We start from the raw sequence: 13173 nt of genomic DNA, 5'->3' as shown, positions 1-13173 counted from the left end.
ACACACTACTGTGTTAGCAATCATTACTATGTAGTAAATCTGTTATTTTTTTGTTGGGCTTTTATAAAAAAAAGCATTTTGTTTTACAATGCAGTTTGCACATCTTAGTTACTTGAAGATTCTGGACAGTATTTCTCATTGTGGCAATAAATAAACATTTTGCATAAAGCAAGCATTTGTCTACTATCATGTTGATAAGAGTATTCAAACTTGAAAAATATCTGTTTAAGGTAGTACAAAGTAAAAAAAATATGCGATTTAATTTAAAAACAGATGTAGAGATGGACAGTCACAGCGAAGCAATGTAGCCCCGTAATGTTAAAGATCAAAGTAAGCACTCTACAGATATTGAGTGTCATTATGTAAAATGTCCAGTGTTTACCGGTAACACCGGTGTTGTCATGAGTTTATTAGTCGTGGGAAATTCCACATCACTGCGGCAAACCTAGTACTAAACCTTTCACTTTTTTTGGCCAATACCACGTGTTCAGCCGGAGTTCTGACATTCATGTGGCTTTTGGTGATTTTAGTATTGGGGAAGCTCTCTGATACTGTGGTTAACCTGCTTCAGTAATTGGCCTGATGTCCAATACCAACACTGTGCTCTATCTGTGTATTTTTAGACACCAACAGTACCTGTGTGTATCTGCTCTCTTATTCAGTGCCAGCTGGTGGAATGAGTTGTCTGTTCTGTTGTCAGGAGAGATGGTTCTTTATCGAGACAATATGAAGGCTGAGAGGGAGACAGAGTAGGGGAGACACAGGAGAGAAGGTTCTTTATTGAGATACTAGGAAGGCTGAGAGGGAGACAGAGTAGGGGAGACACAGGAGAGAAGGTTCTTTATTGAGATACTAGGAAGGCTGAGAGGGAGACAGAGTAGGGGAGACACAGGAGAGAAGGTTCTTTATTGAGATACTAGGAAGGCTGAGAGGGAGACAGAGTAGGGGAGACACAGGAGAGAAGGTTCTTTATTGAGATACTAGGAAGGCTGAGAGGGAGACAGAGTAGGGGAGACACAGGAGAGAAGGTTCTTTATTGAGATACTAGGAAGGCTGAGAAGGAGACAGAGTAGGGGAGACACAGGAGAGAAGGTTTTTTATTGAGACAGTAGGGAGGCTGAGAGGGAGACAGAGTAGGGGAGACACAGGAGAGAAGGTTCTTTATTGAGACAGTAGGGAGGCTGAGAGGAAGACAGAGTAGGGGAGACACAGGAGAGAAGGTTCTTTATTGAGACAGTAGGGAGGCTGAGCGGGAGACAGAGTAGGGGAGACACAGGAGAGAAGGTTCTTTATTGAGACAGTAGGGAGGCTGAGAGGGAAACAGAGTAGGGGAGACACAGGAGAGAATGTTCTTTATTGAGACAGTAGGGAGGCTGAGAGGAAGACAGAGTAGGGGAGACACAGGAGAGAAGGTTCTTTATTGAGACAGTAGGGAGGCTGAGAGGGAGACAGAGTAGGGGAGACACAGGAGAGAAGGTTCTTTATTGAGAGACTAGGGTGGTTGAAAGGGAGACGGAGTAGGGGAGACACAGGAGAGAAGGTTCTTTAATGAGACAGTAGGGAGGCTGAGAGGGAGTAGGGGAGATACAGGAGAGAAGGTTCTTTATAGAGACACGAGGAAGGTTGAAAGGGAGTAGGGGAGATACAGGAGAGAAGGTTCTTTATTGAGATACTAGGAAGGTTGAAAGGGAGTAGGGGAGATACAGGAGAGAAGGTTCTTTATTGAGAGACTAGGGTGGTTGAAAGGGAGACGGAGTAGGGGAGACACAGGAGAGAAGGTTCTTTATTGAGACAGTAGGAAGGTTGAAAGGGAGTAGGGGAGACACAGGAGAGAAGGTTCTTTATTGAGATACTAGGAAGGTTGAAAGGGAGTAGGGGAGACACAGGTGAGAATGTTCTTTATTGAGACTGTAGGAAGGTTGAAAGGGAGTGGGGGAGACACATGAGAGCAGGTTCTGGCAGGATTTGATCCTAGGGGTACAGTACGTGTGACAGGGTTCTCAAACACAACACCATCTCTGAGCACCATTCTTTTTTTTGTTCTTCCCCAACAGATGGAGAGTGAGAAGAAGAGGAGGAAATACTCCACCAGCAGTAATGATTCAGACACCAAAGACAGTAAGTTGGACAGAGGAATATCTTATGTTATGGCCTGTGTGAATACTCGATTCTGATTGGCCGGGGGGGGATTGATTCATTTTCCATATACTGCACAGCTAGCTAAATAATGCACTTGTTCCACTGTCCCAGTGTTACAATGTACCACTGTTGACAATAGTATATTACACTACCTCTGGTATAGTGTCTCTGCCGGCAAGGTTTGTAACAATGTTGCTGACCAGGTAGGACGTGCTGCATCTTGCTACATTCAGCGCACTCTGGCATCAGTGTGCTTACATCAAACACCATGACTTGTTTTGCACTGGTGTGGGCGATTACATTCTTTTTAAAAGATAAGAGCTAGCAAAGCAGATTGGTATGCGGAGAGGCAATTTATTCCTGGATTTGAATAAGCCCTTCATTTATCATGGCACATCTCGTCCTTGCAATTCAACAATGACTGTACTTGAGGCTACGACTGAGAGTATATATAATATATTAGTGGTGGGACTCGATACAAATTTTGTATCAAATGTATTGATGCGAAAAGCAAATTTTTTTAATTCAAATGGATTTTGGTATACGAGTGAATCAATGAATATACATTATATATACGTTTAAGCAGCAAAATCTTGTTTATTAGCTACTACACAGACCAACAGTCGGATCAATGCAATTTATTTATTTGTTTTTATAAAAAAATACTTTTTTTTATTCTATTTATTTTTGGGCTTTCTGTATTTTTCACCCATCCTAATTTAGTCATTATGCCAATTCCCTTCCTGGTCGTTGCGCGCATTGCCCCACTGTCGGCCTGGGGAGGGTGTAGAACTACCACATGCCTCCTCCGATACATCGCCAGCCGCTTCTTTTCACATCGCTGAGCGCCGGTCTGGGATCGCTTTCGGAGCAGACGCTCCTTGGCTACAACGGTGGTCAACAATCTTTGCCATCAGTGGTGGCTGGTCACTGGTCAGTTCAGGACTGTTCACAACCGGACGTTAGGGGTGGGAATCGCCAGAGACCGCACGATACGATCGCGATACTTGCGTCACAATACGATAGTATCGCGATACTAAATATATCGCGATATGCTGGCGGACATATTATTATTTTTTGATCAAATTTAATTTATTACCTTTTTTCAACTGCAAAGTAAAACTTTGTCAACATGTTTTATCTAATAAAATAAAGTTCAGTCTGTTCATCTCACTTCAATCATTTTTATTGCAGAACATGGTATTTTCTCAAGCAGACAGATGTAAACACTGTAGTGTTGTCACGATACTGGAATTTCGACTTCGATACGATACCTTGAAAAGTATCGATACTTCGATACCATTTCGATATAAAAAAAAAAAAATTGCTTTTGTTGCTGGTTGATTCTCCTCAGCTTCTCTCTGGTACTATAAGAGAAGATAAATATAACACTTTTAAAACCCTTTGTTTATCTTTAGATCACACATTTAAAAATAACTGTTCATCTCACTTCAATCATTTTAATTGCAGATGCAGAACATGGTATTTTCCCAAGCAGACGGATGTAAACACTATAATCTGTGTTGCATGTACCTGACAAACTGAACTGTTTGTATTACAGTTAGTAATACTGCTATTTAAACACTTCATGGAAACGGGGTAACGTTAACCTTATGCCGACTGTAGTATTGTATGACCTCGACATAACGTTTAAACGTTAACGTTACTCCGTTTCCATGCAGTAATTGTAAAAGTGGCCAGCTAAGCTAACGGAGCTAACGGCTAGCAGTAGCTAGCTCTAACGTTACAAGGAATCAGCTGTTGATATTATGCGCCATCAGTAGACAACGTATCATGTATTAAACTAGAGTTAATGGTTTAATGCTTCAGTCACAGTGACGTTGAAAGAGCAGCTGTCACAAACCTCTTTCATTTCTTTATGGAGATCCTCGTTGGCACTGCTCTAACACCGCTTGCAAATAGCATTGGGGCAGCTTTAGCTTGTCCTTCGTTGTTTACTCAAACCCGAAGTACCTCCAAACAGCACTTCTGCTGTTTTCTTTATCCACAAACACAAGTTGCGGAGGCTCTGCATTTGCCATCTTCACTCGGCTAAAATGTTTATTTACAAACTGAAGACGGCTCTGAGGGGGAGGGCTGGACTCGGAGCAGGCGGAGGGGCAAGTGCTCTGAACAGCGCGTCAACAACTTGAGGTAGAACACTCGCCAGCTGGTACCGATACTGCAGAAAGTATCGGTATTTCGGGAAATGAGTATCGAAACCATTTTAAATATTCAGTATCGATATGTATCGATACTTCAATATTTTTGACAACACAAACACTGTAATCTGTGTTGCATGTACCTGACAAACTGAACTGTTTGTATTACAGTCATATTCCAACTTAACTGAATGCACATGCGTGTGTGTGTGGACTACTGTACTATTACAGGTATTTGAACAATGCAACTTCCTTATACAAAAAAAAATAATAATATGAATAATTAAATATCGATACTTGGCGTCCCTGTATCGATACAGTATCGCCACGCAAAGTATCGCGATACTACTACGTATCAATTTCCCTCCCCACCCCTACCGGACGTGGTCACTCGTCCGAACGGCTTGTAAAATTACGCTCGCCGGATGTTTCGTCTTGTAACTCGAGAATGGAATCACGCAATAGGTTGAGTGTGGTGATGATCGAAAGGCGGCAAATTCACCTTTCCAACAATGCATTGGTTGATTGTCGAAAACGCAGCCCGAAGCCGACAGACGAGAGAAAAGTGCCGCAACGTGCGATAAAATGTGTCATTCTTTTTTACGTTTAATTTTCTCTGTAGTTAATTAATCGAAATTAACGTGATAAAGTCCCAGCTCTAATATATATAGGGGTATAACTAGGGATGCACCGATATGAAAAATTGCAGCCGATACCGATTGTTCAACTAACACAATCAGCAATTTATATATATATATACTTTTTTTCTTTTTTTTTATGAAACTACTGTATATTTGTATGTCTCTAAATGTTTTGATGAATTGAAAATGGAGGACCCTTATGTAAAAAAGCCGAAAAACTTTTTCTGGTCTTCATCCTCCAGTCTTGTTGTTGTATTGAGCTGTACTGTATTGTACCCATTCTGCAATCTGTTAATAAAGTTTTCAATCAATCAATCAGACAAATGTATAGAAAAGCTTTTATTATAACCATAACAAAAAATTATATTGTTTATGAAAATGTTTTAGCCCTATGCTTGACTATTATTTTAGGCATGGCAACAAATAAAATAATAATAATAAAATGAATAAATAAAATATTAAATAAATAAATAGGCTACACGTCTCTCTTTTTGTGTTACAAATTGTGCTCACCGATATGAACATAGGCCTCTTTACTTACTTAAAAAAGGAAACATCAATAAATATGTTTATGGTATTCCATCATGCCATGTGTGTTTTTTATATATTTTATAATGCTCATGATTATTGCTGAAGTCTGAGTCATACAATACCCACTGGCTTTCATAACCTAACAGACTAACTTGACTAAAAAGACTAAAAGGTTTATGAGTTTTAAGAGTTTAAGAGACGGCACTCACTGTATCTCTCTCAAACAAAGCTCCATGTTCTCCAGTAATATCTCCATAATCTGAGTTTGCAATGCATGTGTCGTGTCATGTACAACAGAACAATTTTGATTGACAGTCGATTCTGCCAATTACGTCACACCGCTTGCACCCACCTCCTGCTGTTCAAGCGATTATTAGTTTTTTACTTCCGGGAAGTCCGCCATTGATCTGCACGAGAGAACCACAACAAACTTACCGTAGCTAATAACGTTAGCTCCCCGCGGCCCACGAGTAGGCTACCAGCGCTCTGCAGGAGTACTAAACGAGGCATAATGATTTTACTGCAACGAATGTTATAATAAAAGTTTTTCTATACATTTGTCTGATTGAAAACTTTAACAGATTGCAGAATGGGTACAATTCAGTACGGGCTCTCTGAGCAAAGGAAGGAAGTGAGAGATATGAATGAGTAATGCTTGCTATGGCCGGGTAAATAATATGCTGATGTTATTGAACGTGTAACTATATAACGTTAATGCCACAAAACTAATGCCTTTGTTAATCATAAGTAACTTTGATGCAGTAGCGTGTGTGTGTGGGGGCGGGGTTGTGCAGGTCGCTTGACTGAAACTTTTTTCAAAGTTTGAACGTGTGGACCAGATTGACGCGACACAAATTGACGGATATTTATCGGCCACTGCCATCGGCAAATCTTAGCTTATCGGCCGACAGGCCGATGGCAGTCAACAAGGCACTTATCGGCCGATACCGATACCCGACCGATATATTGGTGCACCCCTAGGTATAACGGTACACAAAAAACACAGTTTGGTACGTACCTCGGTTTTGAAGTCACGGTTCGTTACGGGTTTTCGGTACATTTGGGAAAGTTTGGCTTTCCATGTTCCACTCAGGGGTAATGTAGTGTGCAGTTACTGTTAAGTAGGGCTGTCAGCTCTGGCTTGTTTTTTGTGAACTTGGAGTTTTGAATTTAGTTCCACATGCAAAAAAAAAAGGTGTTCCGTTAGTGGTTAAAATTAGTTCGGTACACAGCTCTTACTGAATTGAAGGTCTTGTACAGAAACGGTTCAGTACGAATACGTGTACCGTTACACCCCTAATATATATATATATATATATATATATATATATATATATATATATATATATATATATATATATATATATACTTTATACTTTACTGTAATATATACTTTTTCATGTCAAATATGTGTGATAGCTATGTATACTGTACATCATTTATACTATTATACAGTATATATATGTATACATAGCTACCGCACATGTACATATGTATACATAGCTACCGCACATATTTTGGCATCATGAAAAATAAGTTATTGATTTGGTGACAATGAAATGTCTGCCTAACAAGCCAGCCTTTTTGTCATACATACCGTCAGATCATATTCACTGTTTGTCAATCATAGGCAAAGTTACATAAACTTAGCTTTCTGGGTCATTGATACAGTCATACATATCATAAGTGACAGGTGGTTGTCAAGCTGTTGCTAAGGTGGCACAGAGAGACTATAATGAAGGTCAGCAGTGACCAAAGCATAAATAAAACACATTTCTTTATATTTTTAACTCTTTGGACGCCACGCAGTTGAACATTGTTTGTATTTACCAAACACTCTAAAAGATAGGAATAAGTGGCGGTGTTTGCAGGGCTATAACTATATTCTATATTATAGCTATGGATAGAATACTATGTCCCATTTGACATTGACTATCTATCGTTCAATATGTGTTAAAGAAATAATTTTTTCATCAATACATTCCCGTTTTATACCGTTGTGAATATGAGTATAGTTTTAGAGTAATCCTGTCTAATCCCAGAAAACAACGCTATGCAGCAATATGTGCATTTCACTAAAAACGTTGCTGTTTCTCGCCTGTACACACTACTATTTCAAAATCAAATCTATATTATCGGTATTATGTTTCATCATGAATGCATGAAAGGGGGGGGGGGTCGTTTTTTGATGCTTTGATTGTCACCAACGGCACACGTTGTGGAGTAACGTTACACCCATATCTTGTGATCAAAGTAAAGTCATGGTTGGATCACAGCATGATTGATACCATAAGCCTTACCTTCACTAGGATGTACCCCAAAAAGAATATTCCAATTATCTGATCGCGAGTCCCAGTATTGGTGTCGATCGTGTCGCCAACATAATCCGCCACACATCATGCACCGGGAGCATTTCATGCTTCTCAATCCGATCGGGACAACCGCTCCCCTTGCCCAACAAAGAAAAATCCGACCGGAGACTTTTGATCGACGCACAGGCCCAGATTTAATCTTTCACAGGGTGCTCGATACTGCCACCTTGGTGGATGCGGCCTGTATTGCACTTTGGCATTTTCAGGATGATTCCCCATGTTAACCCCGAGTCCGTGTGCCTGTAATGAATGGAAATATCGAATAAAAGAAATAACGATGAAAACCTGACTACTCGGGTCTGGCGCTGAACGGTTGGCGAGTTAACCCGACTTTACTCGGGCCCTGGCGCTGATTGAGTTAATGTAGAAAACACTAATAATTTTTCATCTTGGAAAGTGGCCATGGTATAAGCGGGATATTACACTCCGAGGTGAAGGGTATTCTAAAAAGAATACACTCGGCTTTGCCTGGTGGGGTAATTAGCCCATGTGTCATCGAGCACCTCTTTGTGTATTATCCCATACTATGGTATCTTATGATATGATACAAACATAAAGGGGACATATTACTGTATGTATCTGTTCAACAATTTTATATGACTTCCTTGAATCTGTGGAACACGTTTGTTAATGTTTTCTTTGCAAAGAAACTAGTTTTTTAATTACTTATTTTCAAGCGCCTTCTTCCCCCTGTATTGAACTGTTTGAGTTTCTGGTGGGTATAGCAACGCACCAAATTTTTGATGAATTATTCCCTTCCCTGCCCCACACCCAAGAGTAAAAACACATTTACAAACTGGGCAGTACATTAGATAAGCAGTGTTCCTGGCTCCAAAAAGCACAGTTAATTGATTAATCAAAGCAAATTCATCCCATTGTGACATCATCGAGGGACAAGCAATTAAGAACAGCTGGTTTAGGCTTGTTGATCTGAAGACCCTGGCCAAACGGCAAGGAGAACATATGTCATTTCCCCCCAGCACCTAAATAACATTTCAGACTGCCAGATACATACAGAACTAGGCAACACACATTTTCCATAATATGTCCCCTTTAAATAAACACACCAACACCGACATTATGAATCTCCTACCAACCTCATTTTGCCCATATGGATATGTTGGGGAAACGCATTCCTCCGGTGCAGAGGCTGGTTCATTTTGTGCCCCTTTTTAATTCAACTGAATGTACAACAACCAATCACATGTTGACAGACAGCCATTATAACCATGTTGACAGAATGTGGTATTTGTTGTGCTGGTGTATTAAAAACTGATTTTCTTTTCTTTTTTTTTATTCATCGGCACTGAGGTAAACGTGGATGAACCACTGTATACAGTACCAAAGCAATGCATTTGCTTTGCAGAGAGAGAGAGGACAAGTTGTGAGCGTGGGAGGGTGAGAGAGGGAAAGAGAGAGGGCTTGTGACTCAAAGGTCAGGCCAATATCCTTATGTGAATCGGTGCCATCTTTAGTTTGTGAGAGACTCATCAAAAAAGTGATTTCCTGTGTTCCTGTTAGCATCGGTTGGTGCTTCGTTTCAGTCAACTCCTGTCCATTCTATGTAAAGAGACACCCAAAGTCTGCCTCTCTCACAGTCTGCTACAGTAACTCTCTCCTCATTAAGTGAAAAAAAGTTATTCCTGTGGTCCAGAGAGTCTAATCAATGTGAACATGAACAACTCTCGCTCGCAAAGCCAGAAACCAGCAAAATACTCAGACTTGTAATGTCATCAGGTTTAAAGTCTGGAACAGTTCTATATATAATGAACATAACTACAACCCCCCCTGGATGTTGTCCCTTTCACATTCACTATCTTTCCCAAACTGTCCATGGAGCAGCTCCAGACTTTATACCTGATGACAGTCTTAGCCAGGGTTTCCACTAGACAACTTTTTTGGCCGGCCAACGTGGGTGATAAGATTTAGCCAAATGTAAAATATAACATAAAAGAAAAGAAAATGCATACACTGTATTGCTGCAACAATTACCAATGTGTTTTACACAAATGGCTCAATAAAGGAATCTGAATCTGAATCTGAAATACACGGCGTGCATAATGCAGATATGTGCGTATGTGCAAAAATACAGGTTTAGGTTACATACAGTATGGCGCTTTTCTACTGCATGGTATCGACTCGACTCGACTCTACTCTGCCTTTTCGGTTTTCCATTGCCGAAATTTGCAGATGGTACCTGGTACCGTACCGGGTACTTTTTTTAGTACCTGCTCTGTCGTGGTTCCAAGCGGGTAGAGCAGGGACTAAAAAGTTACCTGAAACACTGATTGGTCAGAAGAGAGAATCATCACTACGTCATCATTGGGCTACACGGGGGGCGTCCGCAATTTTTTTTCCCATAGCCGCATTTCTGGCAGACACTCTTTGATTGGCCACTGACTGACGCTCTCTGATTGGCCACTGACATGTTTGGCCAATCGCGTGACGAGCTGTGTCTTTGCCCATTTCCACGTCGAACAGCCTGCAAACTACCTGGCGTTCTATCGCCATGCTCTAAGACAAACTCTAACCTTAACCAACTTCGAAAGAGTGCCTAAGCTTAACCAGTGTAGAAACAGGCGTCGGCCAATCAGAGAGCGTCTTGCCAGAAATGCGGCTACCGGAAAAAATAGCGCTAAACACTAGCATTAGCATTATTTGTTTGCAGCCAGGACAAAGTGCAATAAACTAAAAAAGATACATTCACAGTGTATTCTGCTGATTAAATAAAACCATCAGCAACACAATTTACCACCAGGAACAAAGAGTTTAGTCTCACAAAAATATCGCTAATTCTGTTAACTTCCCCATTATAACCGTTAGCATTGCGGCTAGCGTACATTAGCTAATAAGGCAAGTTTCAAGTTCAAGTTTGTTTATTATTTGTCAGAACAAAATACAGAATACATTATAATATACATAATACAATACAGAGTAAAATGAGTAACAGTGAGGTAGAATGCAGAGGTACAAAACTTGGTAGGGTGCAAGTGAGGTATGAATATGGTGCAAATCTTTAATAATAGATAAATATAAAGTGTCTAAAGTGAATAAAGTGAGTGGTAAGGTGAGTGTTTGTTTAAAGTGAGTGTATACATGTGGATGTGTGTGCAGTGTGTGTAGATGATGGGTTGTTACATAGTGTCATTTGTCATTGAGCATCCTGATGGCCTGGGGATAATAGAAGCTCCTTCTGAGTCTCTGTACTGGCCATGAGACTCCGCTAGCGCTTGCCTGACCGCAGCAGTTCAACGAGGCAGTTGTTTGGGTGACTAGAGTCTTTGATTATTCTCTTAGCCTTGGCCCTGCAACATTTGTTATAAACGTCCTGGAGAGTGGGAAGCCCACCTCCAATTGTGCGCTCGGCTGAACAGGCCACTCTCTGTAGTCTGCTACGGTCTTGTGCAGTGCTATTCCCAAACCAGGAGGTGATGTTACCAGTCAGGATGCTCTCTATTGTGCACAAGTAGAAGTTCTTGAGGATCACTCTCTTGACCGGTGCCCCGTCGATGCTGAGGGGCACTGGTTTTCATAGCTGCATAGCTAGCTTTGAAATCCTATATTGTCATGCGGCTGGGTGGCGCAGCTGACTAAGCGCTTGTCACCACCGCAAGAGACACTGGTATCGAATCTGGCTGTCAGCGGTGCCTCCGGCTTGCAGTGTCAGCAGGAGGGAAGCCGGTGGGTGGTAATCTGGTCGCTATAAACAGCGACTCCTACAGGTCGGTCAGGGCGCCTGCACAGCGAGGGAGGGAAATGGTGAAGGTAGTGTGACCTCCCACACGTTACACTTCGCCAATGAGAGTCCTCGCTGCCAGGTGAAAGAGGCTGCTGGCTGTCTCCTATGTATCGGAGGAAGCATGTGATAGACTTCAAGGCTCCCTAGACCGACCAGTGGGGGGCACATGTGTGCAACGACCAGGAGGGGGAGGGGGGAATTGGCATAACGAAAAAAAATTGGGATGGGAGGAAAATACAGAAAAATAGGAGGAGAAAAAGTGGATAAAAAAAGAAATCCTATATTGTCTGTGTGTGTCGCGTTGAAGATGACGTCACGGCCCTCGCTATGACGACTAGCTACACTGATGGGGGGGGGTACCTGCAGTGGAAAACGAACGAAGTAGCAGGTACCAAAAGCGAGTAGAGTCGAGTCGAGTAGGTACCATGCAGTGGAAAAGCAGCATTACACTCACCCTTACTTCTGAGGGTAGTCATCCTGTAGGATTTAACAAGACGTCAAAGCAGTTGAGGATGTCCATGTCGTGTTCAGGGAATCTGTCCTTCCCTAGGTGCTGTTCATTATTATTTAGAATTTTTTTGTAACTTATTTTCAGAAATGACTGATATTTTTAAATGATTTATGGCCAAAACATGTAAAAAGAAAAAAAAAAGAAAAAAAAGATTTATTTGTAATTTTTATTTTTTTTAATATAAATATCGGCCCTATCTTGATATCGGGCCGATACCGATGTGTAAAAAAACTGCCATATCGGCCGATATTATATCGGCGGCCGATATATCGTGCATCACTACATTTTGAAGTTACTAATGCAAAAAAGGGAAATCACTTTTAATGCTAATGAAATAGAGTAACAGAGGTTTGAACTTGAGTTGAACTTGAACTTGTGTACTCACATTTTTCTTTAGTGGTTGCAAGATTCCATATTCCAGCATAGAGGTATGAGCTGGAAAACATAGCGGTTCCATAACCTGAAGTCTTATGTAGTACAAGGGCGGCTAAGTGGCGCAGTGGGCAAGGCGCGCCGCTCACCACTAACGCAGGAGATGCTGGGTTCGAGCCCAGCTCTCTGCGTTGCTTCCGGCTTGGCTGGTCGTTCATAATAATACAATTGGCAGTATTTTAGGGGGTGGGAAAGCCGGTGGGTGGGGATCGGATGTTGTGGACAGCGACTCCTACAGGTTGGTTGGTGCGCCTGTGCAGCAGAATCAGGAAGTATCGGGGCAGCGTGAGCCTCCCACGCGTTACTCCTCGCCACTGAGAGATTGCGCTGTACAGGTGAAAAGATGCGACAGGCTGCCTCCTCGTGTACCGGAGGGGACACGTGATGCAAGGCTTCGTCCACGTTGCAGCCGACCAGTGGGAGGTATGGTCTAACAACGTTCGAGACAGGGGAGGGAAGAATTGGATAATACGAAATTGGGATGGGAGAACAAATTTTAAATGGGGAGAAAAAGTAGATAAAAAAAAATTCTTATGTAGTACAGGTCCAAATTTTATAAAAATCCGTTCAGAAATTGAGTCTTTGAGAGAGGTTTTAGTAAAACCGACGCCAAAAAAAAAAGCATTCCAAAATCCATTTCCTCATC

General features: G+C 41.5%; 1 protein-coding gene across 1 annotated transcript in view; it reads left to right on the top strand.

Annotated features, from left to right (window-relative positions):
* Positions 1–2054: 2054 nt before the first annotated feature.
* Positions 2055–13173, top strand: part of jade2 (jade family PHD finger 2) — a gene marked incomplete at both ends in the record, with an annotated part of 461718 nt that continues 450599 nt past the window's right edge. Inside the window, 1 exon segment of the mRNA XM_084320505.1 lies at positions 2055–2118. Coding sequence (XP_084176631.1) covers positions 2055–2118 — 64 coding nt within the window.

This window comes from Notolepis coatsorum (genome assembly GCF_963971535.1).
Source record: "Notolepis coatsorum genome assembly, chromosome: 8".
Classification (NCBI taxonomy): Eukaryota; Metazoa; Chordata; class Actinopteri; order Aulopiformes; family Paralepididae; genus Notolepis; species Notolepis coatsorum.
Note: the sequence above shows the minus strand (reverse complement) of the source record. Positions and strands in the feature narration are given on the sequence as shown.